The 22,773-nt window shown below is 37.5% G+C and overlaps 1 protein-coding gene across 3 annotated transcripts in view; it reads left to right on the top strand.

Moving 5' to 3' along the window:
* Positions 1-22,773, top strand: part of HPSE2 (heparanase 2 (inactive)) — a 659,857-nt gene that overhangs the window by 426,365 nt on the left and 210,719 nt on the right. For all 3 annotated transcript variants that reach the window (XM_043926546.1, XM_043926545.1, XM_043926548.1), the window contains exon 6: positions 9,642-9,689. In XM_043926546.1, the coding sequence (XP_043782481.1) occupies positions 9,642-9,689 (48 nt within the window). The remainder of the gene's footprint in view (positions 1-9,641; positions 9,690-22,773) is intronic.

Raw genomic sequence — 22,773 nt, 5'->3', positions numbered from 1 at the left:
GTAGGAGAGAAAGTGGTCTCCCCGTCCTACTCCTCCGCCATCTTGGCTCCTCCCCCTAAATTCCAAAATCACAGTTCAAAAGCATCAATTATTTGGTGCTTGGCCTTCTTTATGGTCCAACTCAAGGTCACCTGGAGGAATTCTTTAATCTCTTTAAAACCTCAGTATCTTCACTGGTAAAATGAGGCAAATGAAATTACCTATTTCTTAGGCATGTTGTGAAGTTAAATGAGATAATGAATTTAAAGTGCTTAGTGTGGTTCCTGGCACAATTGACACCTAAAGAAATGTCAGCTACAATTGTTAAAAACAAGTGTATTTCAAAGATAAAGAGGCAAGGTTTTTTCCTAACTGACTTTTTGCACATGATTCAATGTAGCCCTCTAAGCAGTTCAGAGAACTGAATATAGATGAGAACTAGAAAGATTAGCTGCAATAACATGTCATTATAATGAGGGTGATCACAGGTCCTGCCTGCAAACTTACTTACACCAAATTCTCATTTGAAGTGGAAAGTTGCACATCTGGGGACAGTTTTGTGCACAAAGAAATTATTATTAACAGTTATTCCTAATAACCATTCTGTTTTATTTTAACTGTGAAAGAGTTATATGACTTAAACTGCAAGAGGAGAAAACAGTTTATTCCTCTTAGTTCATAAGAAGAGCGTTTCCATCTCTGCCTCTAGAGAGAGGCAAGGCCTCCCAGCAGCTGTTCAGTGCTAATTAACAAGGAAGCACTGGCTACTGTAAAGGTCTGCTCCCTAGCTGAGAATTATGCTAATAACTACTTACTTCTAAACTTGCTTTCTTTTCTTTTTCTGTTTTTTCCTGGACGAAACTTCTTTCTTGATTAGAGAAACAGCCTAATTCCTGACCCAAGCTGAAGGTTAGCAGTTATTACTGTTATGATAAAGGATGTTTCTCTCATCTTCTTTTGTCAGAGAAGTCAGATAGGGAATAGAAAGAATATTGTAGAAGGAGACTGGAGTCCTGGGTCATAAATTAAAATTTAACACATATGGTCTTGGGAAATATTCTTTTTCACTTTCTTTTTCCCATTTCCTTCCTCACTTTCCCATTCTACTTTCCCTTAAAACCTTATTTTTTTCCTCTATGAATGGCCTATCCTAATAGGTGTTGGTAAGATCATTTTGTAAAAGGTGTGGCCCATAGTCATCCTGCATTGGAAGTACCTGGAGAGCTTCTTTAAAATGCAGCATGATATTTAGTCCGGAAAATCCCAAGTCCCCTTTACCCAGTTTCTCCCAATAGTGACCTCTTGTGAAACGATAGGATAGTATCACCACTAGGACACTGGCATTGATACAGTAAAGAAACAGACAATTTCCATCAACACAGGAATATCTCATGTAGCTCTTTTTTTTTTTTTTCATGTAGCTCTTTTACCCTGCTCACTCTTGCTGTTTCTTAAAACTTCTGCCAACACTTATTTGTTCTCTATTTCTACAATTTTGTAATTTCAAAAATGTTATATAAATGTAATAATATAAATACAACCTTTTAGGACTGGATTGCCACTCAACATATTCAACCAGGTTGTTGTGTGTGTCAATAACTGGTTCCTTTTCATTGCTGGTTAGTATTCCGTGATGTGGGTGGACTACACTTTGTTTAACCATTCACTCACTGAAGGACATTTGATCCTATTGTTGTCTATTATGAATAGAGCTGCTATGAGTATCTTTGTTTAAAAATGCAACATGATTCTTAGTCTCCAGCCCAGACCTACCAAACCAGAATGTGTGGGGATAGGACCTAGATGTTGGCATTTTGAACAGGCGATCCAGGGGAGAAATAAATCAGTATTTTATTTGTTCTAGAGCTTAACATATAATTAACCTAGTATAGCTTAATATATAATTAACCATGGAAATGTAAATGGCTTTGGACTAAATGGAAGATGCGTGGTTTGCTATAACTCAAAATGAATAATTTCCTCACAAGCTTTTCCTAGCTTTTGTGTAGAATGGCTGTCACATCTTATTCATGTTAGTTACATAACCAAAGATTCTCTTTGTGAACAAGGGAAAGAAGGATCAGGCTCCTACACTCTTATTGAAGTTTATAGTCATTTAGACATCCAGTTCCTCATAAGAGAATTTATCTGCTTTCCTGGGAGCAAAATTCAGAAACTAGTTTTTAGGGTTACACTCTGTGGTCCAAAAGTAGAATTCAAACCCCAAAGACCATGAATAAAGATGTGCCTTATTATAAGAGGGAGCTGTGATATGCCCTGGGAGAGAAGCCTCAACAATATTTTAGATACGTCATATGTGCAGGTGGATAACAAAGGAAAGAAACTCTCCCAGATTTGGGGTCCCTTGGGGGAGGAAAGGAACTCTCACAATGTAAGGGGATATTTTATTCTTTTCCATAGCAGCATATATACTCCAGTGGGAAAGATCCCTTCAACCTGCCTGAAAGGTCTACCTGGCATTAGCCAATTTCCTTAGGTAGAGGTCCCTGCCCCTTGCTTCTCTTGTCCCTTTTTGCATGACTGGATGTCAGCATGAGGGCAGACATCTTCTGTTCTCTGAAATAATCATCCAGGATTCCTGCTTTCATAATTCAAGTATGGAGACATCTAACCTTGGAAAACCCAAGATCTTCCCTTTTTGTCATTATTCACATCCTAGGTCATCTTTTACTTGTTCATTCATAGACCTAAATCTAGGGATTAGAATGGAAGTGGATGGTTGAAAATCCTTGGATAATACTGAACCCTAAATGGAATTTCACTTTCCCAGTGGTATTTCACTCCTGACAGCACTAGTCTGTGTGCATGTTATTCCACCTCTAATATTACTATTGCTGAGCATTCTGCAGCTGTGTTGAAGTTATTCATTTATGTGGTTTGGGCCAGTTTCTGAGAAACAGGCAAAACTAGGGAGCAGAGGAATCCATCAATGTTAGATTTAAACAAAGAAATTTATAATCTTTTTGGACTTGTCGTCTTGCTCATTGCCAGTATAGATATAAAAACAGAGTATGGAAATGATACAGATACACAGTAGATATAGAAAGACCCTAGTTTTCAGGGAGGGAACATGGGGCTAAGAAGAAGTCACCAAATTTAGTGGCTTTAGTGTCTATTCTGTGGAGTTTTATCTAATCAGTTTTCTTTTAAGTGTTATTTCTGTGCTTGATTTTTGTTTTTCTAGATTTTTAAGAAATCATTCAAAGGGTTCTGAAAGCAGAAAATTTGCTCCATTTTAGGTGAATTTTCTATACTTCTCAAAAAACAAAAGTGTGTTTAGTGATCCTGGTTGTTATTGTTCGGTCGCTAAGTCATGTCCGACTCTGTGACCCATGGACTGCAACACACCAGGCTTCCCTGTCCTTCACTATCTCCTGGATTTTGCTCAAACTCACGTCCATTGAGTTGGTGATGCCATCCAACCATCTCATCCTCTGTCACCCTCTTCTCCTCCTGCCTTCATTCTTTCCTAGCATCAGGGTCTTTTCCAATGAGTCGGCGCTTCGCATCAGGTGGCCAAAGTATTGGATCTTCAGCTTTAGATCAGTCCTTCAAATGAATATTATGCTTGATTTCCTTTAGGATTAACTGGTTTGATCTTCTTGCTGTAGAAGGGACTCTCAAGAGTCTTCTCTAGCATCACAATTTGAAAGCATCAATTCTTTGGTGTTCAGCCTTCTTTATAGAAAAACTCTCATATATGTATATGACTACTGGAAAACCACAGCTTTGACTACAGGGACCCTTGTCAGCAAAGTGATGTCTCTGCTTTTTAATATGCTGTCTAGGTTTGTTATAGCTTTTCTTCCAAGGAGCAAGTGTCTTTTAATTTCATGGCTGCAGTAACCATCCGCAGCAATTTTGGAGCCCAAGAAAATAAAATCTGTCATGTGACAAATAGATTCAAGGGATTAGGTCTCTAGACAGAGTGCCTGAACAACTATGGATGGACATTTCTAACATTGTACAGAAGGTGGTGACCAAAACCATCCCCAAGAAAAAATTCATCCTGGTAGTAATATTTGGAAATTCATATTTTGTTTGACATTATTTCTGAATTAGATTCTTCTTCCTCAGAATAAGTGTAGAAATGCTCCCGTGTTTTTGAAGTTGTTCTCATTATTTTACTAAGAAAGAAAAAGGAAGATGTAGTTTACAAAAATTTTCATGTGAACAAATATTTAATGTTTTTTCCTCAACTTTCCTACTGCTTAAATATGCTACAAAAGTTAAAATAATAAAACTGGTCTAAACATGTTAAATTGTGATTGTCATATTTTTTAAATATTATAATGAAATGAAACTATTTTACTGTTTTGATTTACTTTACAAAATAAGACCTCAGGTAAGGATCTAACTTTACTTTTTTCCCAAATAGTCACAAATCACATGACACCATTAAAAATATGCTTCAATTTTTCACATACTAAATTCTTTTCCTTGTAATAAATTCTTATATATAAATTTTTATAAAAATCCCCTTTTGTTCCATAGATATCCTTACTAATTCCTGATCTCTTTACTAATTCCTAGGCTCTCCTGACTAACTCCTAGGAATGTTTTAATAATTGCAGGTTTTATGGTGTATTTTAATATGTGGTAGATCAAATAAATATCCCTTTGGTATTCCAATTTTTTTTTCAGAACATTCTTGGCTTCTTTCAGATTAATGTTAGAATGATTTTGCAAAGTTTCAAAAATATCTGGTGGGATTTTTTTTTATTAGAATTTCATTGAACCCATAAATTAGGTTAGGAAGAATAATTGATTTTCCTAGTCCAGATCATGGTAGGTCTTTTCCTACACTCAGTTTAAAAATATTTCCCTGTAAACTATATAATATTACATATATGGGTCCAGTGTATTTTGTATTTAATTACAGATTTTATAGATTGAGGATGAGGTAGGAACATGGGGAGAAAACTTTTGCATTATTTTAAATGCTCCTGGCGCTAATGTTAGTTTTCCCATTCTTTTTGTAATGTAACTTTTGATAATGGAAGGTTATTTAAAGACTTAATTATCAACCTTTAGCAGAACAAACTATCCAAAGCATATGAGGAACTCCAGATTATAGTATCATAAAAGACACGTTTCCAGTTTCTAAGACACCAAATTTGATGTGTTCTTAAATGCCTGTCCAGAACCTTTTAGCCAGAAAGGGCATTAATGATTCTTTTACTCCTAATTTTCTTGTGAATGCATAACTGTTATCATCAGTGACCATTTGCTTCAAGTTCTTTGTGGTATTTTCAGAAGAACTGGAATATACTCAGCAATGCCAGCATTAAAGTCTATCCCTGTATTGCCCGTCTTAGGCAATGGCATTACTACAGTTAAAACTTCGGGATTCTCTGTCACACTCTGTCTTACTCCCTTTCCTCACTTAAACTCACCCTTGCCAAACCCCCTTGGATGAACCAACAGTGTTTTTTCAATTATGTCTTTTTTCATTCCCACATTTCAAAGCCTCCCATAACTCTGCAGTCATCTCCCACCAGTTTGTCCACACCACTACTTTTCACCTTTACTATAGCCAAAGTGATCTTAAAACTCACATTTGAGCCTGACACCCCCTCACTTGCTTAAGCCCAGGATAAATCCAACAGGCAGGAGGAGCTAGCAGTATTTTACAATATTGTCTTGGGTGCTAATCATACAGAGATAAATAAGACATCAACTTGTACCAAGATGTTAAGGAATAAAGGCCAGATGTGTCAGCATCACGGACCAGTTATCTGACCAGTCTGTCAGATAACTTCCTACCTGTCCCCTGACATCCAGATATCCTGGACTCCTGAGAAAATACTCATCTTGACTCTATCTGGCTTTACTCAAACTGTTTCTATGCCTGACCTGCTCTTTAGGGCAAAACCCTACCCTTCTGTCAATGTGAGATTCAACGTCTTGTGAGATGTGAAGCTTTACTCAGTGCTTATCCCTCTTTTAACACCATAGAAGGTAGAGCTAGCTACTCCCTTGACTGTTCTCCGCCAGCAGCTAGTTCACACCAGTAGTGCAGCACAAAGGCACTGATAGCTTATTTGTCTCATTGTCTGTCTTTTCAGCTTTACTGTGGTTGTTGCATAGCAGAGGCTCTGACTCAAGTCACCTCTCGACACTTTTGCTCCAGTACATTCTTTGCCTTACAGATAACACTGAAATGCTCAAGTCTGTGAGAGCAAGTCAACAAGCAAATGAGGTGCTGAAGCCTTTTTACTTAAAAAAAAAAATAGGGTAGTGCTTTCTCAAGGCAAAAATTCAACTTACTTTTTTGCATTTTAGAGTTGTATGTACTTCTTGGCCTCAGTGAAAACAGCTTGAAAACAACATAACATTTGGAATCAGAAAAACTGAATTTAGTCTGCATTACTATATGAATTTGAACAAGTCGCATAGCCTCTATGTGACTTAGCCACCTCCACTATATTATTAGAAATATTTGCCTACCAGGGCTGTTTTGAGAATTATGTGAAATTATACACACAGAAAGCTGAAGAAAATTTTAATGAGAAAGCAGTATAAATGTCAGTGTAATTTTCATTATGGTCATTTTTATATGTAAATAAAGATGATTTTACTTTTCAGAGATTTTAGAAATAATTTTGTAAGAGCAAAGCCTATGTAAACACACACACACACAGGGTTGGCCAAAGGGTTTATTTAGCTTTTCCATAACATCTTATGGAAAAACCCAAACAAACATTTTTGCCAACCCAGTACTTAATGACACTTGTGTCTAAGCTTGTCTAGGCTTTCTAATTTCTGAAATATCCTGGGAAGTGGGTACTCAATTTCATTTCCCCTTCTTAATTTTTGGATTTTCCTACTTGGTCTCTGCAGCTTAGAGTGCATATGTGACAGGGATAGTATTTTGGATCCTAATCTGTTTTCCCATCTCCCTGGACTTTTCCATTTTCCCCCTCTCTATTCAAGCAGAGTTCCAGAGTGTTCCAGAAAAACATCTATTTCTGCTTTATTGACTATGCCAAAGCCTTTGACCATGTGGGTCACAACAAACTGTGGAAAATTCTGAAAGAGATGGGAATACCAGACCACCTGACCTGCCTCTTGAGAAACCTATATGCAGGTCAGGAAGCAACAGTTAGAACTGGACATGGAACAACAGACTGGTTCCAAATAGGAAAAGGAGTACGTCAAGGCTGTATATTGTCACCCTGCTTATTTAACTTCTATGCAGAGTACATCATGTGAAACACTGGGCTGGAAAGAGCACAAACTGGAATCAAGATTGCCGGGAGAAATATCACTAACCTCAGATATGCAGATGATACCACCCTTATGGCAGAAAGTGAAGAGGAACGAAAAGCTTCTTGATGAAAGTGAAAGAGGAGAGTGAAAAAATTGGCTTAAAGCTCAACATTCAGAAAACTAAGATCATGGCATCTGATCCCATCACTTCATGGGAAATAGATGGGGAAACAGCGGAAACAGTGTCAGACTTCATTTTTTTTGGGCTCCAAAATCACTGCAGATGGTGATTGCAGCCATGAAATTAAAAGACACTCACTCCTTGGAAGGGAAGTTATGACCAACCTAGAGAGCATATTAAAAAGCAGAGACATTACTTTGCCAACAAAGGTCCGTCTAGTCAAGGCTATGGTTTTTCCAGGGGTCATGTATGCATGTGAGAGTTGGACGGTGAAGAAAGCTGAGCACTGAAGAATTGATGCTTTTGAACTATGGTGTTGGAGAAGACTCTTGAGAGTCCCTTGGACTGCAAGGAGATCCAATCAGTCCATCCTAAAGGAGATCAGCCCTGGGTGTTCATTGGAAGGACTGATGCTAAACCTGAAACTCCATTACTTTGGCCACCTCGTGTGAAGAGTTGACTCATTGGAAAAGACCCTGATGCTGGGAGGGATTGGGGGCAGGAGGAGAAGGGGATGACAGAGGATGAGATGGCTGGATGGCGTCACCGACTCAATGGACATGAGTTTGGGTAAACTCCGGGAGTTGGTGATGGACAGGGAGGCCTGGCATGCTGTGATTCATAGGGTCGCAAGGAGTCAGACATGACTGAGCAACTGAACTGAACTGATTCAAGCAGATAACTGATTGTGTACTTATTGACTCAGGGGTGGGACATGAAAAGATGGAGAAGAGAATGTACAAGCCTTTCTGGCTTTTGAATTTTAAAGAAAGAATTCTGGGCATAGAACTTGAAATAGTGAGGAAAGTGGAGCTACTCTCCCAGATTCAAGTGATTTTTCTGGGCTGGAGAAAGGAAAGGAAAAGAGAAAGAGAAATCCATGGGCTACAAAAGCAGAGTCTACCTGTGTCCTCCTTCCAAAAGAAGTACTTCTAGGAAGGGTGGCATGAGTCCATTAAAAAGAGCTGTTTAGGATGTCTAGAAATACTACTTCTCTAGCCAGTTGGGCTTCCCAGGTGGCAAGTAGTTAAGAATCCACCTGCCAATGCAGGAGACTCAAGAGACATGGATTCAATCCCTGGATCAGGAAGATGCCCTGGAGTAGAAAACATATTCTTGCCTGGAAAATTACATGTACAGAGGAGCCTGGCTAGCTACAGCCCACAGGATTGCAAAAGAGTCAAACACAACTGGGGGACTAACCAGCAACAATGACAACATGGAATAGTGTGGCCTTGGGTGCTTTCTTCTGGCCCAGCGTTTCTGGTGGAACCTCAAAGGGCACAGGAGGGTGGCGAGTTGCTAACAAGACTTAGCTGTGTGCCTTTCAGGAAAACAGCTGAGCATGCTGACTGGGAAACAGTTCTCTATTTATCTACTCCAAATGGTTAAATTTCTCTATGTTGTACTCAAGTATCTATACTCAGACAAGTGTGGCAGTCCATCACTAGTGCATATTTGAAAATGGCAACTCACTCCAGTATTCTTGCCTGGAAAACCCCGTGGACAGAGGAGCCTGGCAGGCTACGGTCCATGGGGCCACAAAGAGTCAGACACGACTGAATGACTAAACCACCACCATACTTACATGAGCTTCCTGGTGGCTCAGACGGTAAAGAATCTGCATGCAGTGCAGGAGACCCAGGTTCGATTCCTGGATTGGGAAGATCCCCTGGAGAAGGGAATGGCAACCCACTCCAGTATACTCGCCTGGAGAATCCCATGGATGGAGGAGCCTGGTGGGCTATAGTCCATGGGGTCACAAAGAGTCGGACACAACTGAGCAACTTATACTTACATTAGTAAACTGAGCTTTCCCATTTTCTCTATAGGAAGAGAAGGTTTTCAAAGGCATATGTTGTGCTGTCTTCCTTGGAAAATGTTATTGTTTGTTTCTTAGTAGAACTCAAAGTCCTCAGAAAACAGAAGATATAAAAGATAGGTGGTGATCACAGGGAAAGCAATGTGGGAGCCATCAGGCATGAGATTGGGAAAACAGACATAGATATAATGCTATCTTGGAGTCTTGATTTCCAGATGGTAAAGGATGTAGGAGAGCTAGAATTATGATTGCTTTCACCTTCTGTACCTTTTAACCTTCTAAGGCTATGGATAGGCCATGGGGGTGGACCCTCTCAGAAAGCACAGTTGCCCAAGAATTGGCCTGATCTATGTCTCATCTTATTTCATCCCTGAGGATATGGTTTACTTTAAGTTGCAACATCTTTGTTTTTTCTGTTTCTTACAGATTCATGAAGGTGGCAGGAAGCACAGTGGATGCAGTTACCTGGCAACAGTAGGTATTCACCTTTTCTGCTCTTACTTATTTTCAAATGCTGTGAAATGAAAGATAAGTAGTTGTCATGAAGTTGTAACTAATAATTAATAAACTATCCTTCATCCTCCAAGAAAAATAGTTAAAATTAATTCCAAAGTTATTATTATGATACATAGGCTCTCATAGTAATATAATTTTATTGTTTCCAGAAACAAAAACAAAAACAGTGTAACATTTTAGAAAGCTCAGCTATTGTGTACGCTTTTAAACTAAACTTTCATTAGTGTACAGCTTATGGGAATCTAAGCATGCCACCCTAAGCTTTTTTGGGGGGAATAAATTTCCTTAAGAGAGTAAATAGTTTTAATTATCTAATATATCATATGAAAATAGAAACATTTCATTATATTAATGGCAGTAGTCTTATTTAGTACCAAGAGAGTCACTAAGAAGCAAGTAATACACACACACACACAACACATACACACACACACACATATATATAAAGAGAGAGAGAGAGCAGTTTTGAGAAAGGATCAACGTTCCAGGGAATAAGCTTACAATGGCAGAGACCTGTTACTCGAGGGTAGCTTGACTGATAAAGATAATTATCTGATATATAAATTTAAATTTTCTTTAAGTCCCCTTACGAAATTTGTGCTGGAATGTCCAGCGTCTCACAGTGTCTCACTGATTTTATACTGGAATCCTGCCCTTCGTTTCTGTAAGAGATGTCACATAGCATCTTTCGAATCATCTCTTATCTGATGTGATCATCACAACGCAGACACGCTCTCCCATTCTGGGCTCTCAGAGCTGTCAGGCTACGGCCATCCTTCTCAGTTACTCTCATCCTGCCTGCTTAGCATGTTTACTCCTTCTGTCTGTCCTTCATTTTAAGTGGGTCACAGAATCCCTTAGGATTCATGACAGTTATGAAACAAAGAAAAGTGAATGCAATTTTATTAAGTATCCTAAAAGAATTTTTGGTTGTTGGCAATCAATAACTTTAATCATAATGAAAAATATTTTATTCTACATTTATATTCTTAGTTTCTGTAAACAAGAAGTTCCAAATACTTCCAGAAATTCTTTTTCTCCTTCAGTTTGTCTTTGTGAGCCTTGGATTGAGTGGGTTTGGGGATCTTGTCATTCCTTTGCTTAAATTCCCTCAAGTTCCTTCCCTTTGCATGTAGACCACAAGCCAGACTCTCAGACTCTCTACTCCGGCCTTTAAGGCCCTTTATGTTTGGTCACTGCTCTCTTCTGATCCCACCCTGCCCATACTCATTCTGTCACAGCACTGGTGAGGACTTTCAGTGTGTAGAGGGTTCACATGAATGTTTGCCTCAAGAACTTTATATGTATCATTCCCTCTGCCTGGAATGTTGTTTTCTTTATTTTTTGTGAGGCTGACTCCTTCTCATCTCTTAAAATTCAGCTTACGTGTCACCTCCTTCAACAGGCCTTCCCTGATGATTCTATCTAAAATAGAACCCCTATTTAATTCTCTTTCTTAGTTTGTTTTTCCATAGTACTTACAATAACTTAAATTACTGGTTTTTTGGTACTGGTTTTTGTAATTTGTGTGTTTTATCTTTTACCAAAATAATGCTTATTCAGTTCGACAAGTGCTTATTTGGACAATTCTTAATTGGGCATTTACTATGGGAGAAAATAATGACAAGGATAATAATAATAACAATGTGGTAGAAATTTTCATGTATATTACTACATCTGATCCTCAAAACAACTAAATGAGATCCCATTAGACCACCAGGGAGAGATCAGGACTGTTTTTAATCCCTGTTTTTCTACAACTTAGAGAAAGGTGTATAAAATTAAAAGATTACACAAGAAGTGGCAGATTTTGGGTTCAAAGCTGGGTCTGTCTCACTCCGTGGCCTTCTCTTAACTGTTACTGCTTTAGTAACCAGTCGGTGATCTTTTACTGGAATTCTAGTTGCTATAGTTGTTTAGTTGCTAAGTCATGTCCAACTCTTTTGTGACCCTATGGACTGTAGCCTGCAAGACTCCTCTGTCCATGGAATTTCCCAGGCAAGAATACTGGAGTGGGTTGCCATTTCCTTCTCCAGGGGATCTTCCCAACCCAGGGGTTGAACCTGAGTCTACTACATTGGCAAGCGGGTTCTTTACCACTGAGCCAGCAGGGAAGCCCATTACATTCTAGGGGGGTGGATTAAAATCTTCTTCAAGGTCTTCACCAAAAGCTATCTGGATAATGTAGCATAAAGACTAAAGAATGAAGACTTTATAGTATTTAAGGAGAAGTAATGAGATCAGTGTACAAAAGTTAGTAGATAAGAATGTAGGGCTTGTTTAGTTATCATGGCTGACAGGGAGGGATCAGAGAAACTTTTCCTCTCCTACTCAAGTACTTTCCATAGTACAAATGCAGTGAAGTGAGCAAAGTAGTTTTTTAAAGGAACAATCATTTTTTTGCAAATACAGCTTATTAGCTACTTAAAAAAAATATTGGCCATCTCTCAAGATAAATATCATGTATTTGTAACTATTCTAAAAATACCCTCAAAGAAGGCATGGGATTGCATTTCTTTTGGCTCTAGGATCAACACTCATTTGGGAACAACAAGTAGTGCCTTGTCTGCCATTTATTCCTTACAACCATAATCTTCAGTCAAGACTTGAGATAGTCACAGAACAATTCTAAGAAATCCTGGCTAGAAGGACTCAGTGAAAATTAAAGCCAAATGCCATGTTTCTCTAACCCTGAGTATGCTGAGGTGAAAATTTCTTAATAATGTAAAGAAAATCAAGAGTCATTGTCAGGAAAAAAAGGAGCATAGAATTTGTTGATATACATCTGCCTGTTGGTAACCAGAGGTATCACTTCAATACTGAGATAATGAACTTGGAGCCTGAACAACCAGAACTCTGAGTCTGAAGTCATAAATAAATAAGTCTATATAGTTAGACTATTTTGATTTGGACTTTCATGCTCTTGGATTTACACAACTTGATGATTTGTTTCGCCCACCAACCCATGCCGAAAACCCAGAAAAAGTTAGTGAGATGAAGTTCTGATTATAGGAATGGTGGAATAGCTTATATCAAATATCAATGATAAGTCTGGACAACAAATATCAATAAATAAACAAATACACACACATCCAGAAGAGAGATCAAAGAGTTCGAGTAAGTTATTCAATCCCTGAAAGAAGTGAATGCCACTGGTGAGATCTATGGTTACTTAAGAATCCATACAGTATGAGATGGCTTTAAACTCAAAATAAATACATGGTCATATTGGCTTGAGATGTTGGAAAAAGGAATCAAAAGGTAGAAATCTCATAAGGAAGAAGCTATGGGGCAACACACCAAATATGCATATAAACTTCCTTTCAAATCTTTGCCTAATCTCTGAACTATACATATATAAGGGAGACTCCAAGGAGCCTGGTAGAAAACAACAGCTGGAAGTCTGAAAATGTTTAACAGAAATTTCAACTGTTGTCTGTCACATGAAGGACAGAGATTAAAATTTGCATCTCATGAGTTTAGAGGGGCCTGGTGAACAGCTTGTGCTTTCCAGTGAAAACTAAAAGACTTATGCTGAGGAGTGAAGTCTATGTCCCAGGACTAAGGATTTGCCTTAAGTCTAATGTGTAACCAACTTGTGTAATATAAATTGTTAGAGTCACCCTAACAAATTGTAAACTGCAGCTGCCACAATACCAGCTATTCATCCAACTGCCTGCTAGATCCCAAACTTCACTCTTCTATCTCTACAGCATATCATCCACGCTTTCCAATATACAACTTACAATTTAAAAATTAGTAGGAATGCAAAGAAACAGAAAAATGTGGCCCATGGCCAAGAATGAGCAATAACTAGAAACCCTGAGATGACCCAGATAATAGAATTAGCTGACAAGGATTTTAAAGAAGCACTTGCAAATATATTCAAATAATTAAGAGAAAATGTCCATCTTGAGTGAACACAAAGGGAAATATTGTCAGTAACATGGAAACAGTATATATGTAAAAGTACCAAATGAAATTATTAAAGAAAAACAGAATAATAACTGAAATGATGGGAATTCCCTGATGGTCCAGTGGTTAGGACTCCACGTTTCCAATGCAAGGGGCGTGGGTTTGATCCTTGGTCAGGAAACTAAGATCCTACAAGCCAAGCAGTATGGCCAATATAACTGAAATGAAAGACTCTCTGGGTGAGCTTGCTAAAAGATTGGAAAATACAGAAGAAAGGGTTAGTGAACTTGCATATAAATCATTTGAAATTATATAATTTAAGAACAGAGAAAAAATTGGAAGAAAATTATCAAAGTTTCAGCAACCTCATTGCCAATATCACGTAACATCTATGCAGTTAGAATCCAGAGGACAAGAGAGAGAGAATGGGGCATAAAATCTTTAAGAAGCCAAAGCTGAACTTCTCTCAAATTTGGTGAAAAACATTAACTTATAGAACCAAGAAGCTAGGCAAGCCCTAAGAAGGATAAATACAAGGAAAATCACACCTGGGCATAATACTTAAATTGTTGAGAACAAAAGGATGGAGAAAATCTCCAAAGTATTAAGACAAAAATGACAGCATAGAGAACAAAGACACAAATGATGGCTAACTTGACATCAGAAACAAGGGAGGACAGAAAACAGTGGAACTACATCTTTTAAAAAGCACTAAAGAAAAGAAAGTCAAGCTAGAATTCTGTCAGAAAAAATATTCTTTTAAAATGAAAGTGAAACAAAGATGTTTTTGGCAAACAAAAGTCAACCAGACCTGCGCTACAAGAAATACTATAATAAAGGAAGTTCTTCAGACAGCATCAAAAAGAAAGTTGGATCTCAAAAAATAATGAAATGCCTTGAAAAGTATAAATTTATAGATAAATAGTTTTTCTCTTAATTTATTTAAAAAGCCTGACTCATGCAAAATATAGCATTGTTCAGTTCAGTTCAGTTCAGTTCAGTTCAGTCGCTCAGTCGTGTCTGACTCTGCGACCCCATGAATCACAGCACGCCAGGCCTCCCTGTCCATCACAAACTCCCAGAGTTTACTCAAACTCATGCCCATCGAGTGAGTGATGCCATCCAGCCATCTCATCCTCTGTCGTCCCCTTCTCCTCCTGCCCCCAATCCCTCCCAGCATCAGGGTCTTTTCTAATGAGTCAACTCTTTGCATGAGGTGGCCAAAGTATTAGAGCCTCAGCTTCAGCATCAGTCCTTCCAATGAACACCCAGGACTTATCTACTTCAGGATGGACTGGTTGGATCTCCTTGCAGTCCAAGGGACTCTCAAGAGTCTTCTCCATTGTAGTATAGGGATTATAACATACATAGATGTGAAAATATATGGCAATAATACCACAAAAGATGATGAAAACAGGAGGCTGTAAATGGAGTTATACTGTTCCAGATTTTTTTAATGTGAAGTAATACAGTGTTTAAGAAGACTGTGAAATTGTATTTCTAGAATTAAAGTTTCAGATAGAACTAAGGTTGCTGACCTAAACTATGGAGGTTATCTTGGATTATCCAGATGGACCCAAGAATGACTATTAGAATGAAAGAGGCAGTCAGAAAGAGGAGGCATAGGAAGATTTAACCACAGAAAAGAAAGTCAGAATGAAGTGATGTGAGAAGTTATTTGACTGCTACTGTTGCTTTTGAAGATGGAAGAAGGGGGCCATGAGCTAAGGAATGTGGACAGCCTCTAGAAGTTGGAAAAGTCAAGGAAATGGATTCTTCCCTAGCACTTTCAGAAGGAATGCAAGCTTCCCTTTTATTTTAACCCAATGAGATCCATGTTAGTTTCTAACCTACAGAAAGGAAAGTGAAAGTCGCTTAGTCCTGTCTGACTCTTTGGAATTCTCCAGGCTAGAATACTGGAGTGGGTAGCTGTTCCCTTCTCCGGATCTTCTCAACCCAGGAAAGGAACCCGGGCATCCTACATTGCAGGCGGATTCTGTACTAGCTGAGCCACCAGTCAAGCTCAACCTACAGAACTGTAAGATAATAAATTTGAATTGTTTTAAGCCATTGCTTATGATAATTTGTTTAGAACAGCAATAGAAAACTAGTACAATACCTAATCACAGAGATTCAAAATATCACATGAAAAAACTAAAAGAACAAAAGGAGAGAAGTAGATAAGTCTCTTGTCACAGTTGGGGATTTAAAAGCATCTCTTTTAGTAATTAATAGGACAACTAGATTAAAATAAAAACAGGAAGGATAAAGAAGATTGAATAACGTCATCATTAAGCTTGACCTAACTGACAGTTGTGGGCTCCATTTGAATGTACATTTTTTCCAGTGCACATGTAACATTCAACAAGATAGATCATATATGCTCATCTGTAAAAACAAGTCTCAATAAATTTGAAAGGATTGAAATCATGCACAAGTTTTAAATTGAAATATAATTGATTTACAATATTATAATTTCAGGTGTACAGCAAAGTGATTTAGTTTTTATATATATATATATATTTCTAATTATTTTCTATTATGGATTATTCAGTCAGTTCAGTTCAGTCGCTCAGTCGTGTCTGACTCTTTGCGACCCCATGAATCGCAGCATGCCAGGCCTCCCTGTCCATCACCAACTCCCGGAGTTTACCCAAACTCATGTCCATCGAGTTGGCAATGCCATTCAGCATCTCATCCACTGTTGTCCCCTTCTCCTCCTGCCCCCAATCCCTCCCAGCATTATGGATTATTACAGAATGCTAAATACAATTCTCTGTATTATACAGTGTATTTTTGTTGCTTATCTATTTTATATATAATGGTGTGTATCTGTGAATCCTGTATTCCTAATTTATCCCTCCCCCACTTTCCTCTTTGGTAACCATAAATTTGCTTTCTATGTATGTCTGTGAGACTGTTTCTGTTTTGTAAATAAATTCATTTGTATTATTTTTTAGATTCCACATATGATATATCATATAATATTTGTTTTTCTCTGTCTGACTTTACTCAGTATGATAATCTCTAAGTCCACCCATGTTGCTTCAAATAACAACATTCACAATACTTCATCATTTTTATGGCTGAGTGATATTTCACAGTGTGCATGTGTGTGTATACACACACACATCCTCTTTATCCAGTCACCTATTGATGGGCCTTTAGGTTCCTTCCATGTCTCGGCTACTGTAAATAGTACAGCTATGGACACTGGGGTTCATGTATCTTTTTATATTAGAATGTTCATCCTTTCTGGATACATGTTCAGGACTGGGATTGCTGAATCATATGGTAACTCTATTTTCAGTTTTTTAAGGAACCTGCCTACTGTTTTCCATAGTGGTTGCACCAATTTACAATTTACATTCCTACCAACAATGTAGGAGTGTTCCCTTTTCTCCACACCCTTTCTGGCATTTATTCTTTGTAGACTTTTTTGATGATGGCTGTTCTGACCAATGTGAGGTCATATCTCATTGTAGTTTTGATTTGCATTTCTCTAATAATTAGCAATGTTGATCATCTTCTCATGTGCCTGTTTTGATGACAAAGAAATTAAGTTAGATATCAGTAATTAAAATACCTATAAAACACCAAAATACTTTGAAATTTAAATAGCACACTTTAAAATAATCTACAGATCAAAGGAAAAATCATGAGACCAACTAGGAAATACTTGGAAATGAATATGAATATGATGGTGTATTTTTATTTTGAAATTAAATAACACACTTTAGAATAATCTATGGATCAAAGAAAAAATCATGAGGGAAAGTAGGAAATATTTCAAAATAAATATGAAGGTATATTTTATCAAAATTTGTGGAATTCAGTAAAAGGAGAGCTTAGAAGGAAATTTATATTCTAATATGCTTATATGAGAAAAGAGTAAGCATTGATATCAATGACCTTAGTTTCTATCTTAAGACACTAGAAAAAGAGCAAATTAAATCCAAACTAAGTAAAATAAAGAAAATTACAAAAGTAAAAGCAGAAAACAATAAAATATAAAATAGACAAATAGAAAAGAAAATTTATAAACTGGAAGTGTTTCTTTGAGTAGGTGAACAAATTTGAAAACTGAGAGAAAGAGATTGAGGGTCAGGGAGAGAGCAAGAGAATGGGAAAGATAGAACAGAAATTTCCATTATAGGAATAAAAGAAGGATTCTCACTGTAGATCACATAGATATTAAAAGTATAATAAGAGAATAATATTATGAAGAACTTTATGCCAACAAATTTGATAACTGAAATGGACAAATTCCTTGAAAAATACAACTTATCTAAGACAACAAATTAGAATTCTTAATATCATTAAAGTATATCTGGTTCCTTTTGGAATATCTGGCAATTTCTAAAATATACCTATCCTATGAAAAAGCAATTCCATTGCTAGGTATTTACCCAAAGGAAATGAAAATAAGCCACACAGAAACTTTTATATGAGTATTCATAGTGGTTTTATTAATGTTAGACAAAAACTAGAAACAGGTGTCTATCAGCATAGAGTACATTTAACAAATTGTTGTATATTCATATAAAGGAATGGTACTCAGCTAGATCAAAAAACAAAGTAATGATACACTTCTTAACCTGAATGAATCTCAAAATCATTATGATAAACAGGGAAAAAAAGCCTTATATTAAACAGCACATTTGTGTTATTCCAATTATGTGAAGTTCTGGAATAGATTTTGAAAATTAGAAAATTAACTGCTTCTGTGGTTGTAAGAGGTAGAGACATGGATTGAGAAGGAAAGGCACAAGAGGGACCTTCCTTGGGTAATTATAATGTTCTATACTTTGATAGGGATTTGAGTTACACAGGACTATGCATGATTTTGTCAGACTTCATCAGATGGTAATCATTTAAGTTTTGTGCAGATCGTTATATGTGAAATTCACTTAAGAAAAAGAACCATATAGATATTGAACTTCAGATAATGGTATGACTGATGAAGTATATAGGATAAAGTGTACTAAAGTCTACAACTTACTTTGAAATGCCTCAAAACATAAAATAAATCAGTGGATGGATAGAAGGATAGATTGATAAATGTTCAGTTCAGTCACTCAGTTGTGCCCGATTCTTTGTGACCCCATGGACCGCAGCACACCAGGCCTCCCTGTCCATCACCAACTCCCGGAGTCCACCCAAACCCATGTTTATCGAGTCGATGCCATCCAACCATCTCATCCTCTGTCATCCCCTTCTCCTCCTGCCCCCAATCCCTCCCAGCATCAGGGTCTTTTCCAGTGAGTCAGCTCTTTGCGTCAGGTGGCCAAAGTGTTGGAGTTTCAGCTTCAACATCAGTCCTTCCATTGAACACCCAGGACTGATCTCCCCTAGGATGGACTGGTTGGATCTCCTTGCAGTCCAAGGGACTCTCAAGAGTCTTCTCCAGCACCACAGTTCAAAAGCATCAATTTTTCGGCACTCAGCTTTCTTTATAGTCCAACTCTGACATCCATACATGACCCCTGGAAAAACCATAGCCTGACTAGACGTATGATGAAGCAAATGTAGCAAAATGTTATAGAACCTAGGTGGTGCATATTTGGTTTTCACTATACAATTTTTTCTGTTTCTATTTGAAATCTTTCATAATAAGATATTGGAAAAAAAGCCTAAATTGTTATACCTAAATAAATAATATTATATATTATTAAATAATCTATTGTGAAAATAATTATGAAAATGGTAAAATGCTTTTAAGTGACTAAAATAAAATATAAAATATACAATTCATACCTCAATAATGTAAAAATGCACAGAATTCAAAGAGAAGGCACTGATAGGTAAGCAGTATTAACCTTTAGACATAGAGAGTATAGGAACACTTATGGTCATTTTACTTTTTTGTAGTTTCCAATTTTTCTGTAATAAAGATGTGTATTGCATTTTTGTTTATAATAAAGACCATCAGTACCCAGCTCTACCCTTCACAACCCCACCTCCCCCTCCCCAGAAGCAATCATCACAATTTTAGTCATTTCTGGTATTTGTTTCCATATTTCTAAATAACAATCTGATGGTATTTTAAATTTTTTGCAATTTAAATATTAGCAATTTCCTACTAGAAAGGATGAGTTTAGCTCTCATATCTCCCTTCCTCCTTACACACTGAAATATACTGACATTTCCCTGTCCTCCAATATTTTATATCTTAAGTATTGGGTAGATCAGAATTCAGTGATTACTGTTTTATTGCTATGTAAATATGACTTGCAGAAGAGAATGTTTGTGCAATGATTACATTTTCTTTCTTCCACAATTTTTTGTTTTCCTGCAGTTAATAACTCTTTTTCATTTACTTAATTTCCCTTAGTCTTTCCTCAATTCATTCCTAAACTCTGTACCAGAGGGGTGAATCTTGCTCTTTGTGCAAACACTCCAGGTAGCCATCAGTTTCATCTCATCCTTGGAGATGTGCTCCTGGAGCATTCTCTCCTCTGGTCCCATCTGGACTAGTTGATCTCCGTGCTTCCTGCACAGCTGTTGTCCTGGGATCTCCCTTTACCATCATCCTAGGGATTCCTTTTGGCTCTCTTATTTGTTGGATCCATGCCTTTTTATAAAGTTCACTCCCCATTTTGGTGGAACATTTTTTTCCCAAGAACTTCCTGAGAAAAGATAAATGAGGGGTAAACATGTTGAGACCTTGTATTAAAGTTTGATTTATATTTTGGATGAATATGATTTCCCTTAGATTTTGATGCTTTGGCTCCATCTTATTCTAGCTTTTCTTGTAACTTTTGAGAAATCGGATGCTTTTTAAATTTCCAGTCCTTTTATTTGCCCTGTTTTTTCTCTGTTGGTACCACTAAAATCTTCTTTTTGTCCTCAGTGATCCTGTGTGTGACTCTCTTTTTATTCTGTTAATAGGTATGTGGTAGACCCTATCAATCTGAAACTCATGCCCTTCAGTTTAGGAAAATTTTTCTGAATTTTTTCTTTGATGATTTTCTTTTTCATTATTATTTGTGTGTGTGTTCTCTCTCTCTTCTGCAACTTCCACTAGTCAGATATCAGACCTCCTCAAGAGTAGTCTTGTTGTTGTTCAGTATCTAACTTGTGTCCAACTCTTTGTGACCCCATGGACTGCAGCAAGTCAGGCTTCTCTGTCTTTCACTATCTCCCTGAGTTTGCTCAAACTTATGTTCATTGAATCAGTGATGCCATCCAACCATCTCATCCTCTGCCACCTGCTTCTCCTCTTGCCCTCAGTCTTTCCCAACATCAGGGTCTTTTCCAATGAGTCAGCTTTTTGCATCAGATGGCCAAAGTATTGGAGCTTCAGCTTCAGCATCAGTCCTTCCAACGAATATTCAGGACTGATTTACAGATTGAATGGTTTGATCATACAAACAGTAGTCTAATTTTTATATATTTTTCTCTTGTTTTTTCTTCTGTTTTCTGTTAAATCTCCTTAATCATCTAAATTTTCTGTTAAAATTTTTGTTTCTGCTATCATATTTCTGATTTTCAAAAACACTTTTTATTCCTCAAAGCTTCCTTTTTTTTCTTTTTAATTTACCTTTTATTGAAGGATAATTGCTTTACACAATTTTGTTGTTTTCTGTCAAACCTCAACATAAATCAGCCATCCTGCTGCTGCTGCTAAGTCACTTCAGTCGTGTCCAACTCTGTGTGATCCCATAGACAGCAGCCCACCAAGCTCCCCCATCCCTGGGATTCTCCAGGCAAGAACACTGGAGTGGGTTGCCATTTCCTTCTCCAATGTGTGAAAGTGAAAAGTGAAAGTGAAGTCACTCAGTCGTGTCCGACTCTTAGTGACCCCATGGACCACAGCCTACCAGGCTCCCCCATCCATGGGATTTTCCAGGCAAGAGTACTGGAGTGGGGTGCCATTGTCTTCTCTAAAATCAGCCATAGGTATACATATATCCTCTCCCTTTTGAACCTCCCTCCCACTTTCCTCCCCATCCCACCCCTCTAGGTTGATACAGACCCTCTGTTTGAGTTTCCTGAGCTATACAGCAAATTCCTGTTGGCTTTCTATTTTACATATGGTAATGTAAGTTTCCATGTTACTCTTTCCATACATCTCACCCTCTCCTCCCCTCACCCCATGTCCAAAAGTCTATTCTCTGTGTCTGTTTCTCCATTGCTACCCTGTAAATAAATTCTTCAGTACCATTTTTCTAGATTCCGTATATGTGCATTAGAATATGGTATTTATCTTTCTCTTTCTGACTCACTTCACTCTGTATAACAGGTTCTAGGTTCATCCACGTCATCAGAACTGACTCAAATGTGTTCCTTTTTATGGCTGAGTAATATTCCATTGTGTATATATACTACATCAAAGCTTCCTTTTTATGGCTTCTTATAGCTTCTTCCTTGTTTCTGAATGCTTCTATCAATTTTAGTCGTATTTGTTTATTTTGTTTCTTTCCTTACTTTCTCTTCTCTTCCTTCCTTCCTCCCTTTTTCTTCCCCTTTTCCTTCCTTCTTCCCATTCTCTTTCCTTCTCTTTCTTTCTTTCTCCCTCTCTCCCTTCCTTCCTTTCCTTTCTTCTCTGATAGTTTTTCCTATCGTTTCTTCATTTAATTTTTACCTCTATAGTCTTTCCTCCTTTCCTCATCTCTTTATTTTGTTTTTGTCTTTCACATAAAAGATTTTCCTCGAATGTAAAATGATCCTTAAATCTCTACTCCTATTTAAGAGAGAGGCATGAAAACTGATTGGATCATTTTTGCACATGAACGTTTCTTCTTAGCTAGTTGGACATCTATTTAGGGTGATCTGCCTGAGTTATTACGTTAGGGGACTCCTGACTGTACTCAGATATGCAGATGACACCACCCTTATGGCAGAAAGTGAAGAGGAACTAAAAAGCCTCTTGACAAAAGTGAAAGAGGAGAGTGAAAAAGTTGGCTTAAAGTTCAACATTCAGAAAACTAAGATCATGGCATCTGGTCCCATCACTTCATGGGAAATAGATGGGGAAACAGTGGAAACAGTGTCAGACTTCATTTTATGGGGGCTCCAAAATCACTACAGATGGTGATTGCAACCATGAAATTAAAAGATGCTTACTCCTTGGAAGGAAAGTTATGACAACCTAGATAGCATAATAAAAAGCAGAGACATTACT

The sequence above is a fragment of the Cervus elaphus genome, chromosome 15 (genome assembly GCF_910594005.1).
Source record: "Cervus elaphus chromosome 15, mCerEla1.1, whole genome shotgun sequence".
Lineage (NCBI taxonomy): Eukaryota > Metazoa > Chordata > Mammalia > Artiodactyla > Cervidae > Cervus > Cervus elaphus.
This window is presented reverse-complemented; position numbering and strand designations above follow the sequence as displayed.